Consider the following 15,489-nt stretch of genomic DNA (forward strand, 5'->3'; position numbering starts at 1 on the left):
TGTCAGCAAACAGCATGACATAGTAGAGATGAAAAAAGCAAAAACATTTTAACATTTGTTATCATTAATATCAACTTGTAATTTGAATTTACAGTTGTTTAATTTTGACTCTGACTGCAAATCTTATCAAATTATTTATACTAAATATTCCACAGATATAGCTCCATCTCAATATAAAATGTTGTCTACTCAAAAGAAGTCTTTCATATTTGCCCAATTAAACTCATTAACATACTAAAAATACCTTAAAATTCAACAATAGTTTGCATATCAACAGGTTTTAGCTTTTTATTTTAAACTCATGAGTTTTAAAAAACACTGTTCCATCATTGATGATAACAATATCATATCTATTTCAGAAACTGATTAAATCAGCATTACAACTTGTCAAAAATATTTAACTCTCACTAGCCTTTGATTTTATTGAAAGAAGCATTTTGTGAATATGACTACAGAACAAAAACATGAATTTCAATTTGTTAATAATTTTCTAATGCTTAGACTGTAAAGCTATTTTTTAAACTTGATTAAGTGGGCAGAAGGACATCCATTTATTCAATATGTATTCATTTTGTGTGTCAGGCACAGTTGTATGCACTGAGGATGCCACTGTGAACAAAAGTGATAGAACTTTATTAGTTTTTAGTGTGGGTGGGGAATGAAGGAATGAATGTACGTAGCAGAAAAAACAATAAGCAAATAAGTGAGTAAATATACAAAGTAAGTGTGAAGCACTAGAAAGATAAATAAACCAGAATTAAGAAAATAGAAAAAAATGAGAAAATAGTTAAGAGATACTAGTTCAGATATTATGCATTGAAAGTCCTTTGAGTAACCTGAATGAAGAGATAGAAAAGCCATCTTGACATCATGATGCATTGAATAAATAAGGTAATAACTGTTATTATTGCTGAAGTGTTTGCCTTTTAAAACAATTAAAATATAACTTTATATAATGGCGCCATTCAACTGAGAGCTTAATTCTATAATGAAGAAAAACAACACAGGAGAAGGCTTTAATGTTGTTTCATTTTGATATTTTAATGATATTTAATGTTTCTTTGCCTTTACCTTGTTTCAGAATTGTTCAACCTGAATTGAAATCACTTGCACTGGGTTTCCACTCAATGGTTATACGAGCGCTAGGTATGATGAAAAAAAAAAAAAATATATATATATATATACACACACATATATTAAATTTAAGTTATAAATATAAATGTCAAGGCTTGAAGACTGAGTGTAATGAATCTTTCATTGTGATAGTAAATAAAATTAGTATCGTTTCTATTTTGTGATAAATAAAAACAATAAGAGACAGAGTAAAACTGAGTGACCTAAAAGAGAATTCAATTGTTAATTATACGTAAAGTTAATCTGTTAAGACTAAGGAATTATTGTATTTATATTACACTCTTTCAAACACAAACGTAGATGGTCCTCCAAATTTTTCTTTTTTTCAGAAAAATAAGAATATTTCCTCCCGGTAGGCAGAGTGAAGGGCCTAACTTCTAAACTGAGGCATGATTTAGGCAAGGCCTAAAGCTAGCTTGGGAAGCATGGAAATCTGGCCAGGCTATGGCCAAATTACAATGAAGAAATTGTCTAAGAAGCATATTTGATGATAAAGTCACAAATCCTCAAAGTTAAAAAGAAGAAATATACAGGAAATAAAACAGAGGAGATGAGATGCTATAGTATTCCATTGGTTTTCTTCCCACCCTTCCCTTTCGTGTGTCTCTAATTTCCCAGACTCTGTACATCCTGGCAGTTTTCTACCTTCAGATTCAATGGGGATGCCTCACTGCTAGAACATGGGTGACAAAAGCTTAAAGTAACACCTGGGTTGTTAGTACTCCTTTTGATATGTAGAAATGAGACCAAGAGAATGGAGTAAAATTTTTTTTTTAGCAATAGAAAATAGGAAAAAAAAATGAGTTTCACCATTCTAATTCTGCGTATCCTATTTCGATGTATCCAATCTGTGGCATGATGGAACCTAATGCACCTATGGAAAAAATACGCATGTAGTACAAAACTTCCAGTTCACAAACAATTGTCTTGAATGCAATAAACGTGTAAATTGTGGAAGGTCTATATAGTGAAAAAGTCATTTAGAAAATAGGTTATGAGTTTTAAAATTGTAGTGATTAGGACCAAGTTTGTTACTTAAAACAATCCATTACATTTGTTCAAATCAGTGGCATTATGTGGGGAAAATAAATTGTTAGCATATATTTTTCATTTTTCAAAGGGTGGCTGTGATTTTTGAAACCTGAAAATTTCTCACCCATTTCCTCAGTACCAGGTTTTTTCAGATACATTGGCCTCAATCCCTTGTCATTTTAAGATTTCTCACTCTCAAAAAATTAAGACTGATGAAAACTAAATGGAATAAGTAAAATTGTGATACATCTATCACTGTCATTTTTTCCATGACAAAATAAATTCTGAAAATTATTCACCACAGTACAAAAAAGAACAAAGTAAAGTTATGAATACTTCAGTTGCACCATCTGAAGGATAGTTCTCTACTGGCATGTCCCTAAAATTCTTTATCAAATTACTTTTGCCTAGAACCAGGTATCAATCTCAGAGTTCATTAAAACAGCAGTGGAAGCAGATGGAGACTTATTATATAAACAATTTATTATATAAACATCATATCTGTCCATGAATTCTGCAAAATCATGAGCTCCAAATAAAAATTAACCAAAAAAAGACCACTGAAACCTTATGCATCATTGTGATCAGAACACTAACACAAACAAAATTTAGTACCACAAGCCCTCACTTAGCCTAAGCTGCTTCAGGAGGTATTTACAAATTCACAAAATCAATTAGTAGAAAATCACTGGACTATGACCTCTAATGACATCAATAAGTGGGAATTAGACATCTGAGCCCAGAAAAAAGTACAGCCTGCCAAAAGCTAAGCACTCTCTGAAGCTCAGCCTATACTTATCCGGGGAGGGGGTTCTGATGAAGCACTCACTTTTAAATTCTCTTAAAATAGTGTTAAAAAAAAAAGAAAAAAGTCTGCCTTTACAGCAGTTGAGCCACGATCTTTTTCCTTTCCCCATAAAATTGTAATTCTCCTCCATTTCAGGTTTCTTTGCCTAAGAAAAATCCCATATTAACCAACATAACTTCCCGGTTTTACTAACAACATTCTCCTTTTTACCATTCAGGCTTAAGTTAATTGCTACCACAAGAACAGAGTGTATAGGCATGTATGTAGGGAGGGTACAAGTGGGTAGAAGGCATCAATGACATTACTACATGATTTGGGTCTTTGAGATTTCAAATAACCTTTATTATTGGGTAGATGCAGAACAAAATAATAAATAAATCCTCCAAATTTTTAAACATTTATTTAATCAAAATGTATCAATGTGGAATACCATGCAGTTACATTTAAAATATGTTCCCTGGACTGACATCCTCTCTTCTCCTATTACAGGAGGAATTCTAGCTCCAATATATTTTGGGGCTTTGATTGATAAAACATGTATGAAGTGGTCAACCAACAACTGTGGCACACGTGGGTCATGTAGGATATATAATTCCACATTATTTTCGTAAGTTGTCATAAATATATTTCATTAATTTCTCTTTGACTATATTAATTCCTAAGGAATTTCATTTTCATTATATAATAATATTAATAGTGATAGCCACCATTTAATGAAAACTTACTTTGCATGCAGTATGGTATCAAGCAATCTGGTATCTCATTTTAGTACTCATAGAAACTATAGGACATGGATATTTTCTTCTATTCTGTTATATATGAAGAAACTATGATTCAAGGATAATAACCAACTTGTCAAAAATTAGAGATAATAGAAAATGGCTAGGATTTGTATGTGAATGTTTTTTATTTCCAAAATTCTCTTCATGTTAGTATATATAAGGATAAATATACAAATGTAAATATATATATGTGTGTGTGTGTGTGTGTGTATTCAATTGCCTCTGACTGCTCTAGAAAGACACAGAATGACTAGCTTGGACTCTGGACATATGTCAATTAAGAAAAAAAGGGAAAATATGTTTCTATATTACTCTATTCACAGGGAGAGATATTCCATAAGTGACATGAAGATAACTGCATGGGCATCTGGAAAAACAAAATGCTATAATTATAGTTTACCTCTTTAAAAAAAAGTAATTTCAAATTCATATATTCACAAATTATACACTTTGAAATGTGAAACTACATGTATTAAAACTCATAGTATAATTTATTTCAATTGTCTACGAAACAGAAACTAAGTATGACCCAAATGCCCAAAACTATAATAGAAAAAAGGACAAAAAATTTATAAAATCTGCATCATTAAACTTTTAAAAGCAAATTTCAAAGTGAAAATATAAATTAGGAGAATAATTTGCAACTTGTAACACAGACACAAGCAAATATCCTCACTATATAAGGAACTCTTAAAAATCAGCAAAAACAACATCCAATGCTGGCAAAGATGCAAAACAACAGGAATTTCCTTTCATTTTTTCTTTCATTGCTGGTGAAAATGTAAAACATAGTAGAGCCATGCTGGAAGACAGTCTGGAATTTCTTACAAAGGAAAACATGGGCTTATGATATGGTTAAGTAATCATGCATCTAAGTATTTACCTAAGTTAGATGAAAACATGTTCCCACAAAAACCTGCACTTGAATATGAAAAAAATGGAAGCAAGCAAGATGTCTTTCAGCAGGTGAATGGACAGCCAAATTGGGGTACGTTCATACAATAGAAAATTATTCAACAATAAAAAAAAGTGACCTGTCAACTTAGAAAAAGACAAGAAAGAAACTAAATGCGTGTAGCTAAGTGAAAGAAGGCAGTCTAAAGAAGCTTCTGAGCCTGGTGCGGTGACCCACACCTGTAATCCAGGCACTTTGAGAGGCCGAGGTGGGAGGATCCATGAGGCCAGGATTTCAAGACCAGCTTGTATAACATGGCAAAGCCCTGTCTCCACTAAAAATACAAAAATTAGCCAGGTACAGTGGTGCACATCTGTAATTTCAGCTACTTGGGAGGCTAAAGCACAAGAATCCCTTGAACCCAGGAGGCAGAGGTTGCAGTAAGCCAAGATCATGCCACTCCTCTCTAGCCTGGCTGACAGAGTGAGACTCTGTCTCAAAAAAGAAAAAAAAATTAACAAAAATTAAAGAAGCTTCTGACTTTATTATTCTAACTATATAACCTTTTGTAAAAGGCCAAACTATGAAGACAGTTAAAGATCAGTGGTTGCTTGGAGCTCAGTGGGGAGAAGACAGGGATGAGTAGGTGGAGCACAGGGCATTTTAAGGGTGGTGAAATGATTTTATATGATTTTATAATGTTGGATACATGATGTTATGTATTTGTCAAACCTGTGGATCCATACACATACAACAGACAAACCACATAAAAAGCAAACTCTAATCTAAAATACGAACTTACTAACAATGTATTCATACTGGTTCATCAATTGTAACAAAGTTACCACACTAATACAAAATAATACAAACTATTAATGATAGGGGAAACTGTGTGTGTGAGGTGGGGAGTATATGGGACTTCTTCATACTTTCTGTACAGTTTTTCTGTAAATCTAAAATTTCTGTAAAAAGTAGGTTCTATTAAAAAAATCAAATAGCTCCCAAAGAAAATAATCACTAATGGCTATTAAATATATAAAAAGATGCTCAAATTAATTGATAATGATAGGATTGCTATTAAAACTCACTCAGATTGTCAACAATCAAAAATGTTAAGTAGACATTGTATTGGCAAAAGTACAGAACTTTGAGCCAGCAGCAAACTTCTAGAAATTTATCCTACAGATAGCTGTACTCCCAAATAGATAAAATGGCACATATATAAGATTACATACATGTGTATGGCAACATTGTTTATGATGGCAAAATATTGGAAGCAACTTAAATATCTCTTGATAAGGGAGTAATTAAATAAATAGTTCTACCTGCAGGAAAATGAATAGTCTGATGTCTTGAAAAAAGAAGAAAAAATTATTTGTTTACTAATATGGAATCTTCTTCAAGACATATTTTTATATGGAAAAAAAGGACCATGAAGAATGTGTATGGAGCATGCTATCATTTATGTGAAAGTGGAGGAAGTTTATTAGTTCAGGATACATCTCTGGAGTAAAGACCTAGCATCAGATTTACCAAAAAGACTTCCTTCCATTTAATGTGTAAATCCACTATCTAAAATCCCCAGTGGATAAAATGATCCAGCTTTTTCCAGAATTGTACCCCATAGGCATTCTCATAAATTTATTTAAATATTAATGATAGAAAATTTCTCATAAAATGGGAGAAAGAAATGAAAAGAAATTACAAATGAAAACTTCATAAATTTATCTTAATGACTTTTTTTAAGAATGTGTTCATTTTTTATTGAAATCATTATTTATTTCCAGAACACCTGGCAAGATGCTCCTCAGAATTTCCCCAAAGCAATGACCACAACTTCAAGTATTCATGTAACATTTTGAGATGGCTTTATAATGGTTTGAGTATAAAAAGACCCTAAAACTATTTTTAAGCCATACTAGTTCCTTTTTGTTCAGTAAAGATTTAGTTAGAACTAAAGTGAAATTTTTAAATTTTTTATGTTAATTGATTTATTAATGCATTCTTCTTGTGGAATAAGTGTTATAGTATCCAAATTTTTAATATACTGCAAAGACCATTGTGATAACATTATATAGTTATATATGTGCTATATATATTTAATATGCATATATGCATATATAAGATAGATATATAATATATATGTTATTCTTGTGTACTTTAATTTATGCTCATCCCAAGACATTAAGATTTAAGGGGTCAGTCTTTGTACATCTCGACATATTTATCATTTTATTTTCTCTGATTTCTTCTTGAATGTCCGATTCCATCTAGGGTCATTTTCCTTCTGATTAAAGTAGATTTTTAAAAATGTCTTTCAGTGAGCTCTTTAGTGGCAAATTGCCAATTTTAATTTCTCAGGAAAGAACGTTAGTTCAACTGTATACTTAAAAGAAATATACAAGGTATGGAATTCTAAATTGACAATTATTTTCTCTTGTCAGATTGAAGATATTATTCTATTGTCCTCTAAGTTCCATTTTACTCCTGATAAGTTAGCTATTGTCTGTTTTCTTGTTCCTTTAAGGTAACCTCACTTCTCTGTGGATTCTTTAAATATCTTGTCTTAATCCCTGGAATCTGTAATTACACTATGTTCAGGTTGCAGATGGAATAAGTTTGCAAATTAGCTGAACTCAAGATAAGAAAATTATTTGGTTGGGCCCAATGTAACCACAAATATCCTAAAAAGTAAAAAGAGGAGGTCAGAAGGATGTCATATGAGAAGGACTCATTCTATTGTTGCTTTGAAGATGGAAGAAAGAGGCCAAGAGCCAAGGAATGTAGGTGGCCTCTAGAAGTGAGAAAAAGCAAAGAAACAGCTTATTTCCTAGAGGTCCCAGAAAGGAATACAGCCCTTCCGACACCTTGATTTTAGCCAACTAAGTCAAGTATTAGGCTTGTAACTGCCAGGAAATGCTCCGTGCTTAGCTCACACACCCTTTTCTTTCTTAAAGTTCACACCATTCCAACCAGCTGGAAATGACCAACCCTCTTTGGGACTTACCATATTGTAGCTAACTCATGGCCCTTATCACTTTCCTTTTGGTCACTTGTGTTCATTGCTTAATTGTGTAAAGTGGAATTAAAAAAAAAAAACAGCAGTGCATTTACCAATGAATACATAAAAGGTTAAATTGTTATCTTATGAATTTTTTAAATAAACTTTTATTTTTAGAGCAGTTTTAGGATCACAGTAAAATTGAGGAGAATTACAGAGATTTCCCACATACCACCTGCCCCACACATGCATAGCCTGTCCCACTATCAATATCTCCCAACAAAGGGTGATACACTTGTTACAAACGATGAAACAACATTAACACATCTTTATCTCCCAGAGTTCACAGTGTACATTAGGTTTCACTCTTGACATTGTACTTTCTATGGGTTTGGACAAATGTATAATGACATATATCCACCATTACAGTATTATGCAAAATAGTTTCTCTGCGCTAAAAATCCCCTGCTCTGCCTATTCTATTCATTCCTTCCTCCTCTAAAACCCCTGGAGACCACTGTGCTTTTCACTGTTTTCATAGTTTTGCCTTTTCCAGAATCATACGGTATATAGCATTTTTAGACTAGCTTATTTAACTTAATCACATGCATTTAATTTTCCTCCAAGTGTTTTAATTGCTTGATAACTCATTTCTTTTTATCGTTAAATAATATTCCACTGTCTAGGTGTATAACAGTTTCTTTATATATTCACCTACTGAAGGACATCTTGATGGCTTCCAAGTTTCATGTTTCTCTGCTGATATATATGAAAATGTTTGATCTTGTTATATTACCCCAGATCCTGTGTCCTGAAACCTTGCAATAATTGCTTATTAGTTCCAGATGTGTTTTTGTCTGTTATTTTAAACTTTCTACCTAGACAATTATGTCATATTGCAACCAAAGACAGTTTTATTTCTTCCTTTTCAATCTATATACATTTCATTTTCTTTTCCTTTTTAAAATTACATTAGTTCTGACTTCCAGTACCATGTTGAAAAACAGTGGTGAGAGGGGATGTGTTTGACTTATTCCTGACCTTAGTGGGAAGACTTTGAGTTTCTCACTATTAGGCATGAAGTCAAATGTAGGGTTTTGGTAGATATTTTTGATCAATTTGAGGAGGTTCTCCTCTATTCCAAGTTTAATGGGAGTTTTTATTATAAATGAATGTTTGATTTTGCAAATGCATTTTTCTAGAGCTATTGATGTGATCGTGTCATTTTTTTATTCTTCTTTAGCCTGTTGATGTAATGAATTGTAATAACTGATTTTGAATGTTGAATCAGTCTTGGAAACCTGAGGGAAATCCCACTTAGTCATGATGTATACTATATTTATACATTGTTGGATTCAATCTGATTTTTTTTTAAATTTTCACATCTATGTTCATGAGAGAAGTTTTTCTGTAGTATTCTTCTTTTTTCTTTTTTCTGAGACAGAGTTTTGCTCTTGTTGACCAGGTTAGAAGGCAATGGTACAATCTTGGCTCACCACAACCTCCGCCTCCCAAGTTCAAGTGATTCTCCTGCCTCAGCCTCCCAAGTAGCTGGGATTACAGGCATGCACCACCACGCCTGGCTAATTTTGTACTTTTAGTAGAGATGGGGTTTCTCCATGTTGGTCAAGCTGTTCTCGAACTCCTGACCTCAGGTGATCCACCCGCCTCGGTCTCTCAAAGTGCTGGGATTACAGGTGGGAGCCACCATGCCTGGCCCTCTGTAGTATTCTTTTCTTGTAATGTCTTTATCTGATTTTGGTAATAGGATAATGCTAACCTTACAGAATGAAATAGGAAGTACTTCTGCCGCTGCTGTCATCTGAAGAAGATTGTAATGATTTGGTATAATTTCATGCTTAAGTGTTTGGTAGAATTCACCAATGAACCTATCTTAATTTGATGCTTTCTGTTTTAGAAGGTTATTAGATATTGATTCATTTCCTTAATACACATAGACCTGTTCAGATTGTCTATTTCCTCTTGTGTGATTTTGAATAGATTGTGTCTTTCAAGGACACAGATTATTAAAATTGTGGGCCTAGTGTTGTTCATAGTACTCCTTTTTTTATCCTTTTAATATCTGTATAATCTGCAGCAATGTTCAGCATTTCATTTCAAGCATCAGTGATTTTTGTCAACTTTTAAAAATCTTAGCCTATCAAGAGGCTCATCAATTTTATTGTTCTTTTCAAAGGAACACCTTTTGGTTGTGTTGATTTTTCTCTATAAATGTCCTGTTGACAATTGCATTGACTCCTGCTCTAATTTGTATTCCCTTCTTCTGCTTACTTTGTATTTAGTTTGCTCTTCTTTTCTAGTTTACCAAGGTAAAACCTTAGATGATTAATCTCAGAGCTCTCTTCATTTCTAATATATACATTAATACTATAAATTTTTCTCTAAGTAATGCTTTTGCTGCATTCCACAAATTATGATGTTATATTTTCATTTCCATTTAATTCAAACTATTTTTGAATTTTTTGACCCATGTTTTATTTAAAATCTATTTTTCAATCTTCAAATATTTTGAGATTTTCCAGGTATCTCCCTGTTGTTGACCTCTAATTTAATTCCGTGGTAGACGTTGTATGACTTCTATTCTTTGAAATTTGTTCAGATATGTTTTGTAGCACAAAATGTGGTTTATCTTGATGAATATTCCATATGAGCTTCAGAAGAACATGTATTCTGTTGTTGTTGAATAAAGTATTCTACAGATGGCCATTACATACCATTGATTGATGGTTTTATTGTGTTCAACTATGTCCTTAATGATTTTTGCCTGCTAAATATGTTCATTTCTGATAAAGGATGTTTATTTCTGTAGTAGTGTATTAATCTTCAGTAAGTCCTCACTCATCATCATCAATATATTCTTGGAAACTGACATTAAGTGAAACAACATAGTATATATAATAGTAACTAACTCTTATATAAATTAGCCTATGGTAAAATTGGTTTCATTATACATTACATCATTTCACTTAAATTTGGTTTCCAAGAACCTATTGAGATCATTATGTGTGGACTTACTTTATTTCTCCTTGCATTTTTATCATTTTTTCTTATGTATTTTGACACTAAATTTAGGTACCTACAGGTTCATGACTGTTAGGTCTTTTTAAAAGGTAATAAGAGAATTGACTCCTTTATTATTATGTGGAGCAGTTTTTAAATCCCCGATAACTTCCTTGCTTTAATCTGCTATATTTACAGTTAATATAATTCTTTCCATTTCTTTTTTAAATTATAGATTCAGGGGGTACATGTGCAGATTTGTTACATGGGTATATTGTATAATGTTGGCGATTGGGTTACAGTGAACCCATCACTCAAATAGTGAACATAGTACCCAATAGACTGCTTTTCAACCTTTGCTTCCCTCTCTCACCCCCCTCTTTTGGAAGCCCGAGTGTTTCATATTTCCATTGATATATGCATGTGTAACCATTGTTTAGCTTCTACTTGTAAGAGAGAATATGTGGTATTTGATCTTCTGTTTTTGCATTAATCCACTAAGGTAATAGCCTCCAGCTAGATCGAGGTTGCTGCAAAGAACATTATTTCATTCCTTCTTATGGCTGCATAGTATTCCATGATTTACATGTACAACATTTTCTTTATTCAATCTGTTATCAATAGACACCCGGGTTGATTCCATGGCTACTTTTCTGAAAAGTGCTGCAGTAAACATACAAGTGTAGGTGTCTTTTTGGTATTTTCCTTTGGGTAAAAGCCCAGTATTGGGATTGTTGGGTCAAATGGTAGTTCCACTTTTAGTTCTTTGAGAAATCTCCATACTGTTTTTTATAATGACTGTACTAGTGTACATTCCCACAAACAACATATAAGCATAGCCTTTTGCTGCATCCTCATCAACATCAATATTTTTGACTTTTTAATAATTATTTTGACTAGTATGAAATGGTAACTCATTATGGTTTTTATGTGCATTTTTTTATTAGTGATGCTGAGCATTTTTTTATGTTTGTGGTCACTTATATGTCTTCTTTTGAAAAATGTCTGTTCATGTCCTTTGCCTAATTTTTGAGTCATTCATTTTTTTCTTGCTGATTTATGTAAGGTCCTTATAGATTCTGGGTGTTAGTTTTTTGTTGGATGCATGGTTTGCAAATATTTTCTCCCATTCTCTAGGTTGCCTACTTACTCTGCTGATTGTTTCTTTTGCTGCACAGAAGCTCTTTAGTATAATGAAGTCTCTTGTCTATTTTTGTTTTTGTTGTGTTTGCTTTTAAGCCTAAACCAATGTCCAGAAGAGTATTTTTTTTTAGATTTTCTTCTAGAATTTTCATAGTTTCAGGTCTTGCATTTATACCTTTTATTCATGTTCAGTTAATTTTGGTATATAGTGAAAGGGAAGTGTTTACATTTATTCTTCTGTGTATGTCTAGCCAGGTTTCTTAGCACCAATTATTGAACAGATTGTCATTTTCCCATTGTTTATTTTTTTCAACTTTGTCACAGATAAGTTGGTTATAGGTTTGTGGCTTTATTTTGGGTTCTCTACTCTGTTCCATTGATCTATATGTGTATATTTATATCAGTACCATGCCCTTTTAGTCATGATAGCCTTGTAATATAATTTGAAGTTAAGCAGTGATGCCACTGCTTTATTCTTTTTTTTTTGGAGACGGAGTCTCGCTCTGTCGCCCAGGCTGGAGTGGTGGGATCTCAGCTCACTGCAAGCTCCGCCTCCCGGGTTCATGCCATTCGCCTCAGCCTCCCGAGTAGCTGGGACTACAGGCGCCCGCCACCTCGCCCGGCTAGTTTTTTGTATTTTTTTAGTAGAGACGGAGTTTCACCAGGTTAGCCAGGATGGTCTCGATCTCCTGACCTCATGATCCATCCACCTCGGCCTCCCAAAGTTCTGGGATTACAGGCTTGAGCCACCACGCCCGGCCTGCTTTATTCTTTAGGTTTAGAATGGCTTAAGTTTAGGCTCTTTTTGTGTGTTTCCATATGAATTTTATAATTGTTTTAATTCTTTAAAAAAAATGGCACTAGCAATTTAATAGAAATTGCACTGAACCTGTAGATTGCTTTGGCCAATATAGTCATTTTAATGCTATTGATTTTTCAAGCTATGAGCATGAAATGGTTTTTCATCTGTTTGTGTCATCTATGATTTATTTCATCAGTGTTTTGTGTTTCTCCTTGCAGATATCTTTCACCTCTTTGGTTAAATGTATTCCTAGATATTTTATTTTTTGTGTGACTATTGTACATGGGATTGAGTTCTTGATCTGGTTCTCAGGTTAAATATTATTGGTGTATAGAAATGTTACTAAAGTTCATACATTTATTTTATATTCTGTAACTTTACTGAAGTCATTTATCAGACCTAGGAGTCTTTAGGTGGAATCTTTAGGGTTTTCTAGGTATGAGATTACATCTTCAGTGAATACATATAATTTGATACCCTCTTTGGATGCATTTTATTTCTTTTTCTTGCAGGATTTCTCTGGGTAGGATATAAGAGCAGTGAAAGTGGACATCCTTGTCTTGGTCCAGTTCTTAGGGGAAATGCTTTCAACATTTCTGTATCAGTCTATTCTTGAATAGCTATAAAGAACTACCTGAGACTCAGTAATTGATAAGAAAAGAGATTTAATTGGCTCACAGTTCTGCAGGCTCTACAGTAAGCATAGCTAGGAGGACCCAGGAAGCTTACAATCATGGAAGAAGGTGGAAGAAGAAGCAGGCACATCTTCACATGGTTGGCAGTAGACAGCAAGAGAGAGCAAAGGAGGAGGTGTTACATACTTTCAAACAACCATATCTTGTGAGAACTTTATCAGGAGACAGCATTAGGGGGATGGTACTAAACCATTAGGAACCACCCTTAGAACTGCTCCCTAATGATTGAATGACCTCCACCAGGCCCCATGTCTAACATTGTGAATTACAATTCAATGTGAGATTAGAGTGGGGACACAGAGTCAAACCATTTATATTTCCCTTTCCAATATGATGTTGGCTATAGTTTTCTCATAGATGGCTCATTATTTTGAGGTATGTTTCTTCAGTGTCTAGTTTGTTGAGGCTTTTTATCATGAAGCAATGTTAAATTTTATCAAATACATTTTCTCTGTCTATAAAGACATTCACATGGTTTTTGTGTTTAATTCTGTTTATATGGCATATAATATTTATTGATTTGCATATATTGAACCATTCTGGCATCTAAAGAATAAAATATACTTTATTGTGATGTTATTATTTTTATTTACTGCTGCATTAGGTTTTATAGTATTATGTTGAAGACTTTTGTGTTTATGTTCATTAGAGATATTGGTCTTTAGTTTTCTTTTGTGTGTATGTCCTTGCCAAATTTTGGTATCAGAATGATACTCGTTTTGTAGAATGAGTTTGAAAACAGTCTGTCTCCCTTGATTGGAATTGTTTTCATAAGATTAATACCAGCTCCATTTTGTACATCTGAAAAAATTCAGCTGTTAATTTGTCTTCTCCTGGGCTTTTTTTGTTGTTACATATTTTATTACTGATTTAATTTTGTAACTTGTCTTTGGTCTGTTCAGTATAACAATTTCTTTGTGGTTCAATCTTGGAAGATTGTGTGTTTCCAGGAACCTATTCATTTCCTCTAGGTTTTCTAGTTTCTAGTTTGTGTGTGCAGAGATGTTCATGGTGTTCTCTGAGAATCTTTTATTTCTGTGGTGTCAATTATAATGATACCTTTGTCATTTCTGATTGTGCTTATTTAAAGCTTTTTTTTTTTTTCTTGGTTAATCAAGCTAGTGGTCTATCAATTGTGTTTATTTTTTCAAAGAACCAAGTTTTTGTTTCATTAATCCTTTGTATGTGTTTATTTGTCTCAATTTCATTTTATTCTGCTTTGATATTTTTTATTTATTGTCTTCTGCTAGCTTTTGGATTGATTTGTTCTTGTTTTTCAAATTCCTTTCAGTCTGTTGTTATGTGGTTAATATGAGATCAGTCTGTTCTTTTATTTAAGTGTAACTGCCCAGTGAGTTCACCTTGCTTACTGCCTAAACAGAACTGATATATCAAGACAGAAGAATTGCAATAAAGAAAGAGTAATTTATGCAGAGCTGACTACACAGAAGACCAGTTTTATTATTACTCAAATCAGTCTCTGAAAATTTGAGGACTGAAATTTTTAAGGATAATTTGGTGGACAGAGGGCCAGTGATTCAGGAGTTCTGATTGGTCAGGTCAGAAGTGAAATCATGGAAAGTCCATGCTGTTTTTTTGTGCTAAGCCAGTTTCTCAGTGGAGGCCATGGGACCAGATGAGCTAGTTTATCTATCTGGGTGGTGCAAGCTGATCTGTCAAGTTCATTGTCTACAAAATGTCTCAAGTACTGATCTTAGGTTTTACAATAGTGATGTTATCTTCAGGAGCAATTTGGGTAGGGTCAGAATCTTGCAGCCTTCAACTACATGGCTCCTAAATCATAATTTCTAGTATTCTGGCTAATTTGTTAGTTCTGCAAAGACAGTCTAGTCCCCAGGCAAGAAGGGGGTTTGTTTTAGAAAAGGGATTTTATTGTTTCTTTTTTCAATCTCTATAATATAAGCGAAGTTCTTCCCAGAGTTAGTAGCAAAAGGAATAATTATTTGTCATATAGGTTATTTTATAAAATAGTCTATGTTGAAACTTTATCCTATAAGGAATATTATATTCTAATTTTTAAAGCCTTGATGTCCCACAGGTTTTCTGTACAGTGTTCCTGACCTGTGATTTTGTGCCATCACATACCTGTAGGAGTTGGGTAATTTTTCCTCCTCTCAAGATCCCTAGATAAAATGTGCCAAGAAGAAAGGGGCAT

General features: G+C 33.3%; 1 protein-coding gene across 1 annotated transcript in view; it reads left to right on the forward strand.

Moving 5' to 3' along the window:
• Nucleotides 1-15,489, forward strand: part of SLCO1B1 (solute carrier organic anion transporter family member 1B1) — a 115,071-nt gene that overhangs the window by 84,463 nt on the left and 15,119 nt on the right. Inside the window, exons 13-14 of the mRNA XM_010361360.2 lie at nt 1,082-1,146; nt 3,464-3,581. Coding sequence (XP_010359662.1) covers nt 1,082-1,146; nt 3,464-3,581 — 183 coding nt within the window. The remainder of the gene's footprint in view (nt 1-1,081; nt 1,147-3,463; nt 3,582-15,489) is intronic.

Source organism: Rhinopithecus roxellana, chromosome 10, assembly GCF_007565055.1.
Source record: "Rhinopithecus roxellana isolate Shanxi Qingling chromosome 10, ASM756505v1, whole genome shotgun sequence".
In the NCBI taxonomy this organism is placed as follows: Eukaryota; Metazoa; Chordata; class Mammalia; order Primates; family Cercopithecidae; genus Rhinopithecus; species Rhinopithecus roxellana.